This window comes from Hippopotamus amphibius, chromosome 12 (assembly GCF_030028045.1).
Source record: "Hippopotamus amphibius kiboko isolate mHipAmp2 chromosome 12, mHipAmp2.hap2, whole genome shotgun sequence".
NCBI classification, from domain to species: Eukaryota; Metazoa; Chordata; class Mammalia; order Artiodactyla; family Hippopotamidae; genus Hippopotamus; species Hippopotamus amphibius.
The window spans coordinates 35,151,503-35,166,877 of record NC_080197.1 but is presented as its reverse complement, the minus strand read 5'-3'; the positions used below and the strand labels follow the sequence as shown (position 1 = coordinate 35,166,877).

Below are 15,375 nucleotides of genomic sequence, written 5' to 3'. Positions count from 1 at the left end.
ATAAATGAATGAATGAATACGCAATGACAATGGTGACTTATCAGAAAAGGACATTTTTTTTTTTTCCCAGTGGTGGTATTGGTCTTACAAAGAAAGAATTCATCCATCCATCCAGCAAAGTCTATGGTCGTCTATGATGTGCCAGGTGCTGGGAACAAAACAGACAAAGTCCCCACCTGCACGGAGCTTCACTCCAGCAGACGCCAGCAGACAGAGAACAATAAAGCAATTCATAGAATATACGAGAAGGGGATGTGCCCTGTGCACTTCAAAGTACAGTGCAAAGGGGGAAAATAAAGAGGGTTCAAGTGAGAGAGTGGGCCAGGGGAGGCCCCGTGAGCAGGGAGCATTCGATTGAAGATCTAAAGGTGGCCAGGGAGGAAAACCACGAGGGAAAGAATGTTCCAGGCAGAGGGAGCAGCAGGTGCCAAGGCCCTGGGGTGGGAGAGGGTCTGGCATGTATGCAGCACAGCAAGGAGACCCCCCCATGGCTGGGGTGGAGAACGTGAAGACAAAGCTTGGAGCTCCTGCCTGTGCTTTGTCTACATAAGATGTCCTGAACATTTCCAACGAAGAAAATAAATATACCAAACAACTAGTCGTTTACAGTCAGATTAGGCAACACTAGCTGAATCAGATTGAATCTGAACGACCAGAGACTTTTCGGAACCCTTGAGGCTGTTGACAATGAGTAACAAATTAGTAAGGTCAACAAAAAAGAGCAACACCCGAGTAAAGTGTAAGAGCGTCAGGAAGGCTCACATAAATGCTAGGAGCTGGCAGTTGGGAGGCGCCTCTTTCCTGGGGTGTCAAGCCGGAGTCACCTTCTGCTTCCAGGAGACCCTTTCGTCTGCCCCCCCACCACCGCCCGGCGTCGTTAGCACCTCCTTCTGCGCATCCACCTGCGTCTGTCCTGGCTGAAGCAGGCGGAGAACCGGGGGATGCAGCGTTTGTGTGAGAGCTGCTGCCCGGCCCAGGAGAGGCCATGGCCCTGATGATCATCTTAACTGAAACAAAACTGTGTAACACCAAAGCATCATGCAAATATACATCTCCATGGCTGTACCCACTTCATGAAAACCCACTTTCTTTAGATGCTTTGGGAGGAAAGCCACATACAACAAAACCAACCTACGCTAATTCTAAGATTTTACTTTGTCCAACGCAGTACCTAGAGCCTAAACATCGCATGGGTGGTTTGGGTTTTCTTAATGACAGAGATGACAGGAAACCACACCTGTCATTCACTAATGGGTGGTTTTAGACTTTGATCTACTAGAAAATTAGATGTTCTGCGTGAGTCCTCTCCCGTCGTGCCAGCTAAGGGCACGGCAGAGCCTCTCCTCACACACACGCACACACACAAAAGGGGGCACCTCCTTCTCTGCTATGCCCCAGTTCTAAAACTTGCCTAACAGACACAGTAAAGCCATCTTTGGTATAAATGTTTCACTCAAAAGTTTTAGTGGATGCATAATCTAGATTTTTTAATATTTTTTTAGTCTATATGTTGTATTTCTAAAGAGGAGGCAGCTGACTATTAATCAACGTAGAGATTTGCTTGTGAACACCTTGTGCTGGCGTCATGCTTTCTGGGTCACCAAGGCTTCCAGGTACTCTGTCCCCTTCAGGCACCAAGCGACCCTGGACAGTGACTAGTGAGGGGAGAGATGGTATCTTTCGTGCACAGCTGTCACATCCTGTTTTATAGGAGGGACGCTCTTTCGCAACAAGAGCAGGCTCATCAAGAAGCAAACTATGATGTGTAAATGTCAGGCAGCCTCCCCTCTGACCAACATGCTGGGGCTGACAGTCACTCTCAGGGGATGTGGGGCTCATGCCAGGGCAGGTGTGCGTCTCTGGGAACAGTGGGGGCTTCTGCAACGGCCTCCTCAATTTGGGTGGATTTCCTCACACTGGTGGGGGCTCCAGCCACACCCTGGCAGGTGGTGGCCCCTGCAGGGCACTCACAGGGCTCTGGTCCCATCCTGGGGGAAGTCCCCATTTCTGCCCGCTGGGCCCTCCCTGTGGAAGTGCCTCCCCCATCAGGCTGCTCACTGCGGCTTCAGCGGGCCTGGCCTGGGGACCTCCAGAAGGGGACAGCTTGGTGCCTACCCACCCCCACCCCCACCACCAAGGATCTAGTCCAACAGGTGCAACAAACGTCTGACACAGTCTTTGAGAAATAACCCGACCATTAAATGAACAAAATAAACCGATCCCAAACAGGCATCTCAGCCTGAGGGCGTGATGGGGGTGAGACGTGATCTTTGCAAACAAGCCCGTCTCTGCTCTGTTGGCTGCAACAGGCACACAAGAAAAGCCAAGGGGCCAGGCTACCTGACAGGAGGCAACATCGACCTCTGCAGACAATACGTTTCGAGCCTTATTTGTGGAAAGAACCCTCGATTTGAGAAGCTGGGATGGCTAACAAGAAGAGAACGAAAGAAGACAGCCTTCCCCAACCTGCCCCCTCCTGGCACCTGTTAACGCTGGGATTTAGGACTTGGCTTCACGTAGACTGAAATAGTCCCTTTAGTTACGAAAAGGGGGCCTGAAGGAGGCGGATGCAGCTTGTATGGGCTGGTTGAAGGAACCACATTTCTAGAGGGACTGCATCCCCTGGGGAGCTTTCAGAAACATTATCAGGCACCTTTAAATGTTACAGGTTTGCATCGCGGGTCCCTTTCTGCATGTGCGTGTGAGTTTACACTTAGAGGGGCCGGGGTAGTTATTCCGATCTTAAGCCTGGCACAGGGGGCCTCGTGACCCTTTCACCTCAGGGGCCAATCCTTCCAGGGATTTGCAATAGGCGACCAGCCTGCCAGAGCCCTCCACCCGCCCGGGGTGAACCAAGAAACCGGGAAGACTGCTGATAGTGCACGTTCCAAGCCGGGGCTTGAAATCAGGCGATGAAGAGGCCTTACCTGCTGATGCAGTAGAAAGCAATGAGCCGGAATAAATCCGCAAAACTGATTCCTGAGCCTTCCAGGGAAAAGGCTGGAAAAGAGAGAGTTCGGAAACCAGCTGAGTGTCCCTGAGTGAATCCCGGGAAAGGAAAGGCCCTCCATGTGGGATGTCACCCGCTGCGAGGGCACGAGCATCTCTGCGCTTCCCGACCGACTCCCCTGTGCGGTTGATGGGAACCAGCTGTGCAGGGGATGCTCAGCCGGCTGCCAGCGACAGATCAGGGAAGCAGCGGGGGCCTAGAAGCCCGGCCCTTGACTCATAGGAGCACGTGCTCCAGTGCCTGGTAAACAGACCAGCGCCTGCTCAAATGACACAGCTATCTTTTTTTTAAAGTTCAGGATGCAAAGCTGGGTGGGGTCAAGGGGCCAGACTGGCTGGAGTGAGAGGTCATCAGGAGACAGAGCTTGGGGGACACCAAGGCCCTCTTGGCCCTTGACCCCCCCGGGCTGGGCCTCCTGGGTCATAATCTTCTTTGCCAAAATGGGCCACTTCCAGTAAAGACACAAGGCAGAAGGAGCGTAAAGCGTGGAGGATAACATGAGGTTCTCATAAATCAGTGTTGGGTTCAACTCCTGGGAAAGATTCTAAAATTCATTTACTTCGAGAGCCCCCACCTACCCCCTCCGCCACCACCACCAAGCGTGCGAGCGTGCAAAAGATATTTTGGCAAGATGGTGTGCCATTTTGTACATCTTCCAAATGATGGAACAGAGAGTGGCTTGACTTCAAAACTTCCTGTATTTGCCAACCACTCCTGACATCCTCTTGGCCAAAATGCCGCTCCTGCAGCCATTCTTCCAGAAACATTCCAAAGAGCCTCAGCTGTGTGAAGATTTCCTCATTTCCTCAATCAGACGAGTTTCTCTCCCTTTCATATCCTCATTTATCTGGCTTATTACTTGCTTACGTTGTATTATTTCACTCACTCACTATTTCTGTAGCACCCAAAGCACATCTATACCTCTGCACATATACCATGACCAACAAGATAGGCACAGAAAAACACACTCGTGCACCACAATTTCGTGAGTTAAGTAAAGGGGAATGGACTTGGGGTAGGTTATTGTCTCCGAGCCTTGGTTTTCTCATCTGTAAAATGGACAATATCTGTACTTTCCTTGCCTCCTAGAAGGATAGTAGTCAGAAGTGCAGTTTTTAAAAAATGGAGTAACTTACGTGAAAGCAGTCTATACAGATAAGAGGGGATACTTATTATGTATGAAACACACTGTCCAGGGAATTCCCTGGCAGTCCAGTGGTTAGGACTCTGCACTCTTACTGCCGAGGGCTGGGGTTCAATCCCTGGTTGGGGAACTAAGATCCCACAAGCTGCATGGTGCAGCCAGGAAAAAAAAAAAAAAAAGGAAAAAAAGAAAAAAAGAAACACACTGTCCAGATGTTATGAAGAAATATCTCTGTTTCTAAGGCCCGCCCTGCCCCTCCTCTCTCAGCCCTCGTCAATTTGCTGAGAAGGTGGACCCTGGCCAGAAGGGGGCCATCCTGGTGGGACGGAGGCCTGTGGTAACCAGTTACAGGCAGGTTAATGCTTCGCTCAGACTAGTCAGACTAGCTGTTTCAGCTTCTTTAAGTCATCTGGAGAGGACCAGGGAAGTGATAAAGGTCTTCATAAAACAGAGAGGAAAATCACTCAGCCAGGGAGGGACCTTAGGTGAACAACGAGATAAGTTTAAAGCACAAACACTAACTGTACTTATTGCATGAGCGGGAGGAAGGGTCTGCAGACTAACTTATCATGGTTAACTTCGGATGTCAGCAGGGATTTAAAAATCCTTAGGTACATCACTGCTTGGCTAGCCAAGAAGCCAGCTCAGAATCACCCTTTTTCACTTAATCTTTAATTCATTGCCTTCCAGACAGATGGTGGGTTTGAAATCTGCCTTCTGATTCCCCCCTAATGTAAATAAGCTGGCAGACCATTAGCCAGGCTCAGTGACTGCTCAGATGACTTTGCACCTGGAAGCTTTTCCCTGACACCAGCAACCTTGAGAGAGGCCTGGAGGGAAAACATCACGGGACCGGGGTCTACAGCTGACCTGAGGCCGGTCACAGATCACAGAGAGGCTGACAGCTTCTGCTGCTCCAGAAACGTCTCCTCCAGACCCAGTTAATGGCTCTTTGGCTCAGCACGACTATGAACTTCGGGCTGAGTGGAAGCCTGTACCTGCCCGGAAATTGGTCTCAGGATCTTCGGCTCCTTCGAAGGCAGGGCTGAGGTTTGCTCAGGTTATGACAAGAACCTGGTCTCCATCGTCTTAGGGAACAGTTGGCCAGCATCCTAACTCACCTTCACACCTCAGCTTGCTCACCTGTGGCTCAGTGAAGCCCCACCTCTGGGGGTGTAGGTCCATCTTCTGATCATTGCAGGGAGCCTGGCAGGGCATCAGGACTGTGTCCCCTTTTTCATTGAAAACTTGGCCTCCCAAGACTTCACATCTCCAATGACCATGGATCAGCAGAAAGAAACCAACACTCTTGACCACTATCCCTCCAAAACTGCAGCCAGTCTATCTTTCCAAAGGGCTCTGATCAGCTGCCTCTCAAAGCTCACTGAAGAATGATGGCCTAGAGGGGACACGTCCGCTCGAGGACTATTCACAGAGCTGTGCAGACACACGCTTTAGCGTGAGATCCGATACAAAGACTCAGTCGTGCAGCCTGCCCTGCAGCCTAGTCATCAGGAAACCTGGGGCCACGCCCTGTGTAACTGGGAGGAGGGCAAGGAAACCAGCCTCTGCTAGGCCCTTGCCATATGCCGGGCAGTAGACTGTGAACCATGCATGCAAGTTGTTTAACTGAACTGTTAACAGCTCTCTGAGGTCACTATCACCCCATCATACAGATAATAAAACCGAGGCTCCTAGGGTAGGTTACCTACCCGGTCATCCAGGGGACAAGTGACAGCATAGGGACTCAGACCCACATCTGTCCACCTCAAAATGCAGGCTCTCTGCCTTTCCACTTGCTCAAAGACCCCAGGTCCTCACTTCACTGGGACCCAAGCACCCGATGACCACTTACTGTATGTGCTCTCCTTTATGGCAAATTCCTTGAGTGGGGCTCCAAATTCACAGGGCAGGCGAAGGGAGAGGACTTTCTTCTGCATTTTGGTGGATTTACGAACCAGGAAGATCTAGGGGAGGGAACAGAAATTCAAGCTTAGGAAACATCTCAAAGGCTGGGACCTGGGCATGTGATTTCCTGCACACCCGGTATCCATGAATGGAACGCCTCTCATAGCCAAACCACACGGCTTAAGGAGGGACACTACTGCCATGGAAACAGGTGATAAGCAAGTAGGTCACAGGCACCTTTCTTTGGTAACCAGCCTCAGGAAAATCCTTCTTTCCCGCTGATGGAACCTTCTCCATGAGGCTAAGAGCTTCCTTAGTCTGCAGGAGCATTTTCAGTTTGGTGACAGTTTTACAGCTCATGGTACACATTCTCTGGCCGGTGTCTGACAAAGGCATCTTGGTTGGTGAATCCTAAATTCTAGACACAGGTAACATGGCTAAGTCATCAGTGGTGAATCAGAAGTTCGTTGGCTAATTTGGCTCATGCGTACTTAAGATAGAAATCTGAATTTGTTGCCAACAGTGAAAAAGCACAAGGTGTTTTGTTTTTCACATTAAAATCTGAATGTCTAGCTTCTCTTGGAAAATGGATAGTAAGGCAAGACCAGGCATGGCCACATCCACTGGAGCCGAAAATGGCAGCTTCCCTTGGGTGGTGGGTAGCTGGGCTCTGAAGTTCACCACAGCCAACACTGAGGCTGGTGGCCCCTTTACTTCGGCCTCGCTTCACTTTGTGACAGCTCTCTCCAGTTCCGGATAGTGTCTTTAGATGTATGTTTAAACTAACCCAATCCCTGGTGCTGATCTCAGGAGACCACCCTAGCCACTGTCACTGCAGAGGTGAGTATGCTGCGTACAGCTGTGCAGGGTGCCCCCTGCACAATTCCAGGGGGCACCCTCTGCCTAGATGACAAATCGAATGGCATTCCCTGCAGTCTGCTGTGTGGCGGCCTGCCTGTGTCCTGGTTCCCTTCTGGGGTACATGACCCTTCTCCAAGGATCCCGTCCTGTCCTGTTTCTTTACCTACTTCTCTTTCCTCTGCTTTTGGATACCTACTCTCTCCTACTTTTCTATAGCCTTTTTATTTTTTCCACCCAATCTTCGTTTCTTTCTTGATGTCCAGTCAATGGCTCCTAAGATAATTTTTTGGGGAGGCGGTGTAATGGGAACTGGGTGTCTGTTAAGGAGACAGGAAGATCTTAAGTTCTCTCTTTTTCCCCAGCACCCACAGAGAGGCAGCCATAGGATTTGCCAGCTCTGGGAATCAATGGCTCTGGGACACCCGAAGCTGAAGCAGGTGTTTCCTCAAGGCTATCGTGATGAGAAAAAGCCCCAAGGTACTTCCGGGAGGCAGCTGCTGGTTGGTGGAAAGAAGTACTGCTCCCTTAGGCAGCTGGGACCTCCTTGAGCCTTGGGGTCAGAGAGGGCACAACCTCTACGCCGTATATCCTGAATGTCCAAATCCTCAGGTCAGCAGTTGACAAAGCATGGCCTGCAGACCAAATCCATCCTACTGCTTGCTTTCACAAAGTGTTATTGACACACGGCCTTGTTTCTTGGTTTACATACTGTCTACGGCTGTGGCTGCCCTGTGATGGCAGAGTTGCATGGCTGTGACAGAGACTATGGGCCACAAAGCCCCAAATATTAACCCTCTGACTCTTTACAGAAACAGTTTGCTACCCCGTCTTAGGCTGTAGATGAATTAGGGATGGTGGCACCCCAAGGACCAGATGCCACCAGGGCTGGTCTTTCAAATCTCTCTCCTTTACACATCTGCTTCTTCCTTCTCTTCAGCAACCTCACTTCTCCTGGTGAACTGTGGCCTCCCCCGTCCTCACCCCACCCTCGGCCTGCCCCATCCTGTCAGGCAGGTCCTGCCCAGGGATCAGGCAGGTGGAGAACCTCCAGCCTGACTAGCTCCCCATCAGGTTTCAGCAGGAATGGACGTGCCTGACTTCAGGAGTGCGGGCGGGCGGGCAGGGCGGGGAATTGTCATCTAGCAACACGGCAACCTCCCTCTTTAGAATTTTTTGCGGAAATACAGGAGCAGACAACTCAACTTGAAGAACGTGGGGGCCTCACAGAAGGGGCTCCTGATCACATAGACCAAAACCAGAGGCAACAACCCAGCACCCTGGCTGAGGAATTCTCCACAGAGATGACCGAATATGTGCCTGTCACCTGGAGCGTGTTCCAACAGAGGACTCAGTCCTGTCTGCCTCTGTCACATGAGAAACAAAGACTCATAAGTCAAAAAATGGTAACCGACAAGCTCTGGCTAATAGGAAGCTCAAAAGTTTATTTCTGTGCCCAACTGTTACAACATTCCTCAGCCAGCTCCTGAAGGAATTTTCTCCTTGCCTCTCCATCTACTTCTTAGTTTCTATCTCTTGTGTGTTGTTTCCAGTCTTATTTTATCTGTGATTTATTGTATTTATTCTTGTTTTGGAAGTAGACATCGTACACAAGTGTTGTCCAGTAGAACTTTCTATGATGGTGGAAATGTTCTGCACTTCCCACTGTCCATTCAGTATGGTAGCCACCAGCCCCCCTGGGACTACTGAGCCCTTAAAATGTGGCTAGTGCCACTGAGGACCCAAATGTTTTATTCTATTTTATTTGATTAATGTAATTTAAATAGCTACATGAGGCAAGTGGCTACCATGTCAGCACAGGACATACCTACCCATCTCTGGATAAGATTTTCTGAGAAACTTCCATAGCATCATGGAGTGGGCTTGAATAAGGTGAGACTGGTCTTGGGTAGGGCGGAGCTGAAGAAACCAGACTGGACTCTGATTTGTGTGGAAAGTCACTGAGACAATCCAAGGGAAAGAGAATCACATTGACGGCCAGAGAAAACAAGACTATGGACGTGGAACTTTTGAAGATTGGGTCCCACTTTGGATGGCTGGGCTCTGGCTGGGCCCAAGCTCACACTGAAAGGAAAACCACAGGGGCAACTGAGGATCCCACAACCAGGCTCATCCCCACCGTCAATCTCCAGAAGCCAGGCCCAGGGCCTGTGGCCAGTGGCCCCTCCTCAGGACCCAAGAGCCCTGTTATCCTGCAGACCTGGACACCCATGGTGACTGGGCAGAGGAAGACAGAAAGACAACTCATGAAGGGATCTGTTCCTGGGAGCCCCCACAGTTTCCAGAATTTCTCTGCATTTTAACGAGGCGCACACCAGGAACCGTGCTCCCGACAGGCTGGGACGAGCTCTCTGGAACTCTGCGTCTTTCTCTTTAAGGAAGCAGCAGCCCTGCCCACCTCCACCTGTTTTCCAGCTTCTGAGTCTTACCCCCGGAGGCTGTGTCTGCAGGACTCCTGCCGCCTCCTCCTCGCTCAGACCCAGCTGCAGCCAGATGGGGTGGGTGTGCAGGAGCCGGTCCAAAATGCTGAGGCTGTTGGAGAGGCTGTCATAGCCAGAGTCCCGGGGACAGGTCTTCACATCCTTTTCCTCGGAGTAGCCATCATCCTTGTGTCTCACCATGCTAGGAGAAAGAATTGGCAGGGGTCAAACGACTGCAGCACGACCCCACCCCCCCACACAAAGACAGCATCCTTCGGTCTCCTAGCCTGGGCCGTCCCGTCATCACCACCTTCTCTGCCTTCCCCTCCAGACTGAAAGCTTTCTGAGGGCAGACACCAAGTTCTATTTCACTCTTTATCTCTTAGCATTCTAGAGAGTACTCAACAGTCCTCAACAACACTCAACACACACAACCTTCTGCTTCTGACCCAGTTTTCACAAGGCTGTAAACATCCCTAAATGCTGTTTACTCTGTCTTCTGCCATCGAACATTTCTTCCTTTGAGCGAAACACCCTAAATGCTAAATCCCAAACGGTAACCATGAAGTCAAGAGTGTGACCACGCAAGCTCTGAAAGCACAAACACTCACACTCACGCACATTCCCACACTCATTTTGTACCCAAATGAACTGGATTTCATTTCTTTCCAGGTGCTTCCATTTTCATTACTAATATTATCCCCAACAGAACCCTGCAGTTGAATGGTGTTGTGTTATTCATAAAATCATATAAACATTATTCATAATTGCCATAAACAGCCCAAATCTCCACCAACTAAAGAACGGATAAATAAAATGTAGTCTATTCATACAATGGAACTTTATCCGGCCATTATAGTCATTCATTCTTTTTATGAACGAGGCACTGATCCACGCTATGAAATGAATGCACCTTGAAGACCCCACACTAAGCAAAAGAAGCTGGACACCATAGTGTACTGATTCCACTTATATGAAATATCTAGATTAGGTAAAAACATAGAGACAGAAAGGTTAGTGGTTGCTGGAGACGGGGGAGGGGTATGTCATGACTGCTAACGAGAATGGAGCTTCTTTCCAGGTAACGAAAATGTTCTGGAATGAGGTGAGCAGATGCCTGTACAACTTTGTGAAATACTGAAAACCACTGAATTGTATGGCATGTGAATGACATCTCAATTTAAAAAAGTGATACCGTATTGACGTCCGTCATCTCCTTTGGAGCCCAACCCTAACCCTGTTACTGAGTATGTAATCCCCATTCCATGAATGAGGAAACTGAGGCCTGAGAAGCTCCTGAGCTGTCCAGAGTAATAAACAGCCATGAAACGGCAGAGCTAGAAATTCTAGAGGTCTGGCGTTCCTCCAACGTTGCAGGTAACAGGTGAGACCGTGAACACGGGATGGCTTGTATCCACGTGATGTCTACTGTTCGCCAAACCTTTATAAATATGCTCTCATCTACGCCTCACAATAGCCCTGAATGGAGGTACCAAGATCCCAGTTTTCCAAAAGAGGACCAGGAGGCTTAGACTGCTGGAGGAACCTGCCCAAGGACAGGTCTTTGTCAAGAGAGGGTGGAGACCCCCCTCCAAGGCTGCTTAAGCTCTGAGGTGTCCTCCCCTCTGCCACGCTCAGAGCTCTTCACCAGCTGATCATCAACACGGTCCCAGAACAGCCAGTGGGACCACCTGGCCTGACCATCCATGTCTGCGTGGCCAAGTTCAGGTGGGGGTACACACCATCTTCAAACATCTACACCCAAAGAGACCCAAACGTGTGGTCTGGAAGAAGCCCTCAACAGTGAGGAAGACAGGTGATGGGTCTGAATGTAAGGTGTGGGGGAAAGGTGTGCCACCCCAACATGGACCACTCTGATCCTAAGAGGAAGCCCACCTAAGTGATCATTTTGGGGCGTGCAGACTCAGGAATAGCACCCCAAGATGAAAGCACATGGGACCAGAGACGCCACCCCACCCTCTCCCCCCAACCTCTTGACTTGCTCCAGATCTCAAGAATCTCGTGCTTCCATTCAAGATTTACATTTCTCTCAAATAGGGTGTTTTTCTTTACTGCTGCTTCCCGTTTCCAGATGGGACCATCTGGGCCCAGAAAGGGCAGTTCCTCATTCTGGAAATGCCACTCCAGGGCCTCCAGGTATTTTGAAGTGAATCTTTGCAGCTCTAGGAACAAACTCTTCAAAATGAGGCTGGTGTTAAAATTCCTTTCTCATGAGGTAAAGCAGGCAACTTTACAGCAGTGCTTCTCACCCCTGCTTGCCTGTGAAAATCGCCTCGGGAGGTTAAATGTTTTTGATGGCTAAGGCTGCACCCCCAGGTCACATAAATCAGGCATTCTGGGGCAGAACACAGACGTCAGAATGGTTTAAGTTCCCCAGGAGACCCCAGTGTGCAGCCGAGTTTACAACCATTGCTCTGCATCAGTGCTTGATCCTGGGTGAGAAATCTCCTGGGGGGCATGAAGCCACGCTTCCTGGTTTCAGCCCCAGATATTCTGATTCTGCAGGTCCGGGGCGGGCCTAGGACTCTGCATTTCTAGCAAGCTCTAGGGTAACGCTGATGCTGCCAGTCCCAGAACTTGAGGGGCATGTGCTTGAGACCTAAGAGCAAAACACTCACTTGAACTCGGACCCAATTAGGTTTTTTTTTGTTTTGTTTTGTTTTGTTTTGTTTTGTTTTTCGGAGGGGACGGGGGAGACAGGTTATATGCCAATGAAAGAATTCTGGGGACCCAAATAAAGACACACTTCAGCCCTGCCATCTCAAGTTGGCGATGTTTTACCAAGACCAAATTCTACCGTGCTGAGAGTTGACACTTCGTCCTTCCTTAGAAGGGCCCATCCTGCGACGCCTCGGTTGTTAAAAAGCTATAAAGCCTTTGTTCTCACAGCTGACCTCACCTTAAAAAGCCAAGGCCCAGACAGGAAGGTGGTGAATAAGATTCATGGGGCCTCGTAAAGGGGCAACCATAAATTAGACCTTGTCTGTACTAAGCTCACGCCTTTATGCGGCCGGCCACCTGAGGTTTACAGCCTATGATTATAGGACAGATTGGCTTGTATCAGGGACAAGCCTCGGGAAAGAACTAATGAGGGAAATACTGCAACTGTCGTGGATGCTGTTGGCACCCTGCCCGCCCAGACCCCTTTACCAACCAGGCACCCATGCTGCTATGAGTGCTGGCTGCCAAGAGCCCACAGCTGCCGCTGCTCCGGACATCCCAGGAAGCTATGACCACCCCCCCACCCCCCACTGGCAGCAGACGCACTGCTCATGACACGCTGATCTGGGGTGTAGGAGAGGGCTTCTTGCCTCAAGGTGGAACAACTCCAGGGTGCTCGTCACACTTCAGCGCTCCCTGTGGGGTCAGGCAGAGGTGACACCCCAGCTGACCTCGCATCTCTGCCTGGCTTCCTCCCTGTCCCATCCTGGAAGCCCTGGCTCAGGCTCTGCTTTGAGGGAATCCAACCCAAGAAAGGACCTGATGAGATGCATAGAACCACGATTTCTAAGACAGATGTCTGCATGCAAATCAGACATGAGGGAGGGCAAAGGACGCGTGGCTTATAAAGGATAAACCACTGAGCAGGAAACTCAGGACACGGTCACAGTGGGAAGCCTGGCACCTGAGACCCGGCCAGCTCCCTTTTTAAGTTTTATCTGAAAGTGGCAAATAACATCTCTGCCACCATGTAGAATTGATGCACCGAAGACCCATGAACGGATGCTAACATCAGTAGATGAAAGACTTAGGAAACAGAATGTTCACAGCCTTAAAATACCATCCCGCAGATTCCTTATCCTGAAGAGGAGAAGGTGCCCTGACAAGGGAGGAACCTGGCAAACGCCCACCTTGACCAAGCGGTCAAGGTCAACATCTCCAGCACCTGACGTGGTACCTCTGAAGTGATGCTCTGAGAAGGTTATGACACCACCTAGTCTTCCTGCCCCCAAATGTGTTTAATCTGAATCCACGTGGGAGGAAATAGACAAATCCAAATTCAGAGACTTCTGCAAAACCACTGGCCTGAACTCTGCAAAAATGTCAGTGTCGCGAAAGATTAAAAAAAAGAAACTGTGGGTTATTGTAGATAAAAGGAGACTAAACAGCTGTGATAACATGAATTGATGACATATGGCCTCAGAATTAAAAGCAGTTATAAAGAACAATTGGGAATATCTGCATGAGGGGGTACATTAGATAACACTGTATTGATATTTAATCTCCTGTGATAACTTTATTATGGTTATGCAGGAAAATGTTCTTGTTTTTAAGAGATGTATGAGACACACACTGAAAAACTTAGGGGCAAAGTGTGAAAATGCTAGAAATTAAGTACTAAATGGTCAGCCCCTCACCCCGTTCTGCCCCCTCAAAAAAAAAAAAAAAAAAAAAAAAAAAGGAAAACATACTGCAGTAAGGAAAATGTGGCAAAATTTCAACAACTTGTGAGTATGGGTGATTAGAATCTTCTTGCAGCTTTTCTGTAGTTTGAAATTTCTCAAAATAATAGGTTGGGAAAATGGGAGGGGAAAATATATAACATCTCACTGAGTTTTTATGAGCATAGGATTCATTTATTTATTCAACTATTACTACTATTTCCAAGTGTCTAGGCCTGCTTTCATGGGGAGATGAAGCTCAGTTATGGATTCAGCGAGACCCACAGCCATTTGTGAAAACACTAGGCAAAGCACAGAACGTCCCACAAATCTAAGGTACCTTCAGGGACAGAGAACAAACACTGGAAAAATCAGACAGTATCTGCTCCCATTCCAACCAATCCAGGCCTCAGGGCTCCGCAGCAGATGGATGGCGACTACACCGGCTCTGGGGTGGGGGCAGGGCTCTCCAACATTCTGGTCACACTCAGTTTAAGGCGCTTCAGAGTGTGGGATGCGACTGGCCTTTCCACTTGGCTGTGTTCCTGTCATTCCCGGGACCAGGCATTGGTAGCCTAGGCAGGTGCAAGAGTAAGTGATGGCTAGCCCCGCATCCTAATGCAGGACGGGCAGAGAGACCCAATCACAGAATCAGACTGAGCTCAGAGCAACCACAAACTCACAGCAGTGTTCCCAAGGGATGCCTTCTTGTCCTCCTAATCCAGAACGCAGAGGATGGTACAGTCCATCAAAGCAGCTCCTAAGGTCCAGGGGGTAGAGCAAAGTGCATCCGGAAAGGCTCCCCTGTCCTTCCCAACACATTACTCGCTCTCCCAAGCTCCATCCCAGACAACACATTACTTTACAGTTCAGCCTTTTTTTTCTCTCAAATAAATGAGGGGCAATGAAGAAAGCAATACGTAAAATACATGAAACTTTGACGTGAAGTTGTTGCAGTGCAGTCAATACAGTCGACAACCTTCTAGATACAAGACTCCTAGTTCAGCTGTTCAACAGCAGAAATGAACTTTAAGGGAACTAGATACAAGGCAAAATGACCATTTGTTAACTCTCAACGAGGGTGGCACACGTCCAGCTGGCGAATGGGTCTCAGCACGAGCCCAAGTGCTCTGGAGGGCGCCGTCCTCAGTCAGGACAAGGGGACAAAACAAGTATACAGAAAGAGCAGAAGGCCTTCCACACCTTTCCTGTGTGCGTTAGAAACACGTCATTAAGCTGAACAATTATGTTTTTCATGGATAATTTATATCAACATCTACAACAAGATATACTTGATTATTTTTTTAATTTAATTAATTTATTTATTGGCTGTGTTGGGTCTTTGTATCTGCACGCAGGCTCTCTCTAGTTGCAGAGAGCAAGGGCTACTCTTCGTTGCGGGCTCAATAGTTGTGGCTCGCGGGCCATAGAGCACACGCTCAGTAGCTGTGGTACACGGGCTTAGTTGCTCTGCGGCATGTGGGATCCTCCCAGCCCAGGGATCAAACCCATGTCCCCTGCGTTGGCAGATGGATTCTTAACCACTGTGCCACCAAGGAAGTCCTGATTATTTTTTAAGGACAAAAGCTATTTCAATTAAATATTTTAAAT

General features: G+C 49.4%; 1 protein-coding gene across 8 annotated transcripts in view; it reads right to left on the bottom strand.

Annotated features, from left to right (window-relative positions):
- Positions 1–15,375, bottom strand: part of RIN2 (Ras and Rab interactor 2) — a 215,060-nt gene that overhangs the window by 30,032 nt on the left and 169,653 nt on the right. For 7 of the 8 annotated variants that reach the window (XM_057701283.1, XM_057701287.1, XM_057701288.1 and 4 more), the window contains 3 exons: positions 9,371–9,563; positions 6,010–6,121; positions 2,928–3,000 (listed from right to left, as the gene is read on the bottom strand). In XM_057701283.1, the coding sequence (XP_057557266.1) occupies positions 2,928–3,000; positions 6,010–6,121; positions 9,371–9,563 (378 nt within the window). Of the gene's footprint in view, positions 1–2,927; positions 3,001–5,297; positions 5,640–6,009; positions 6,122–9,370; positions 9,564–15,375 lie in introns of those variants that run through there. The other variant, XM_057701291.1, reaches the window with a different exon arrangement.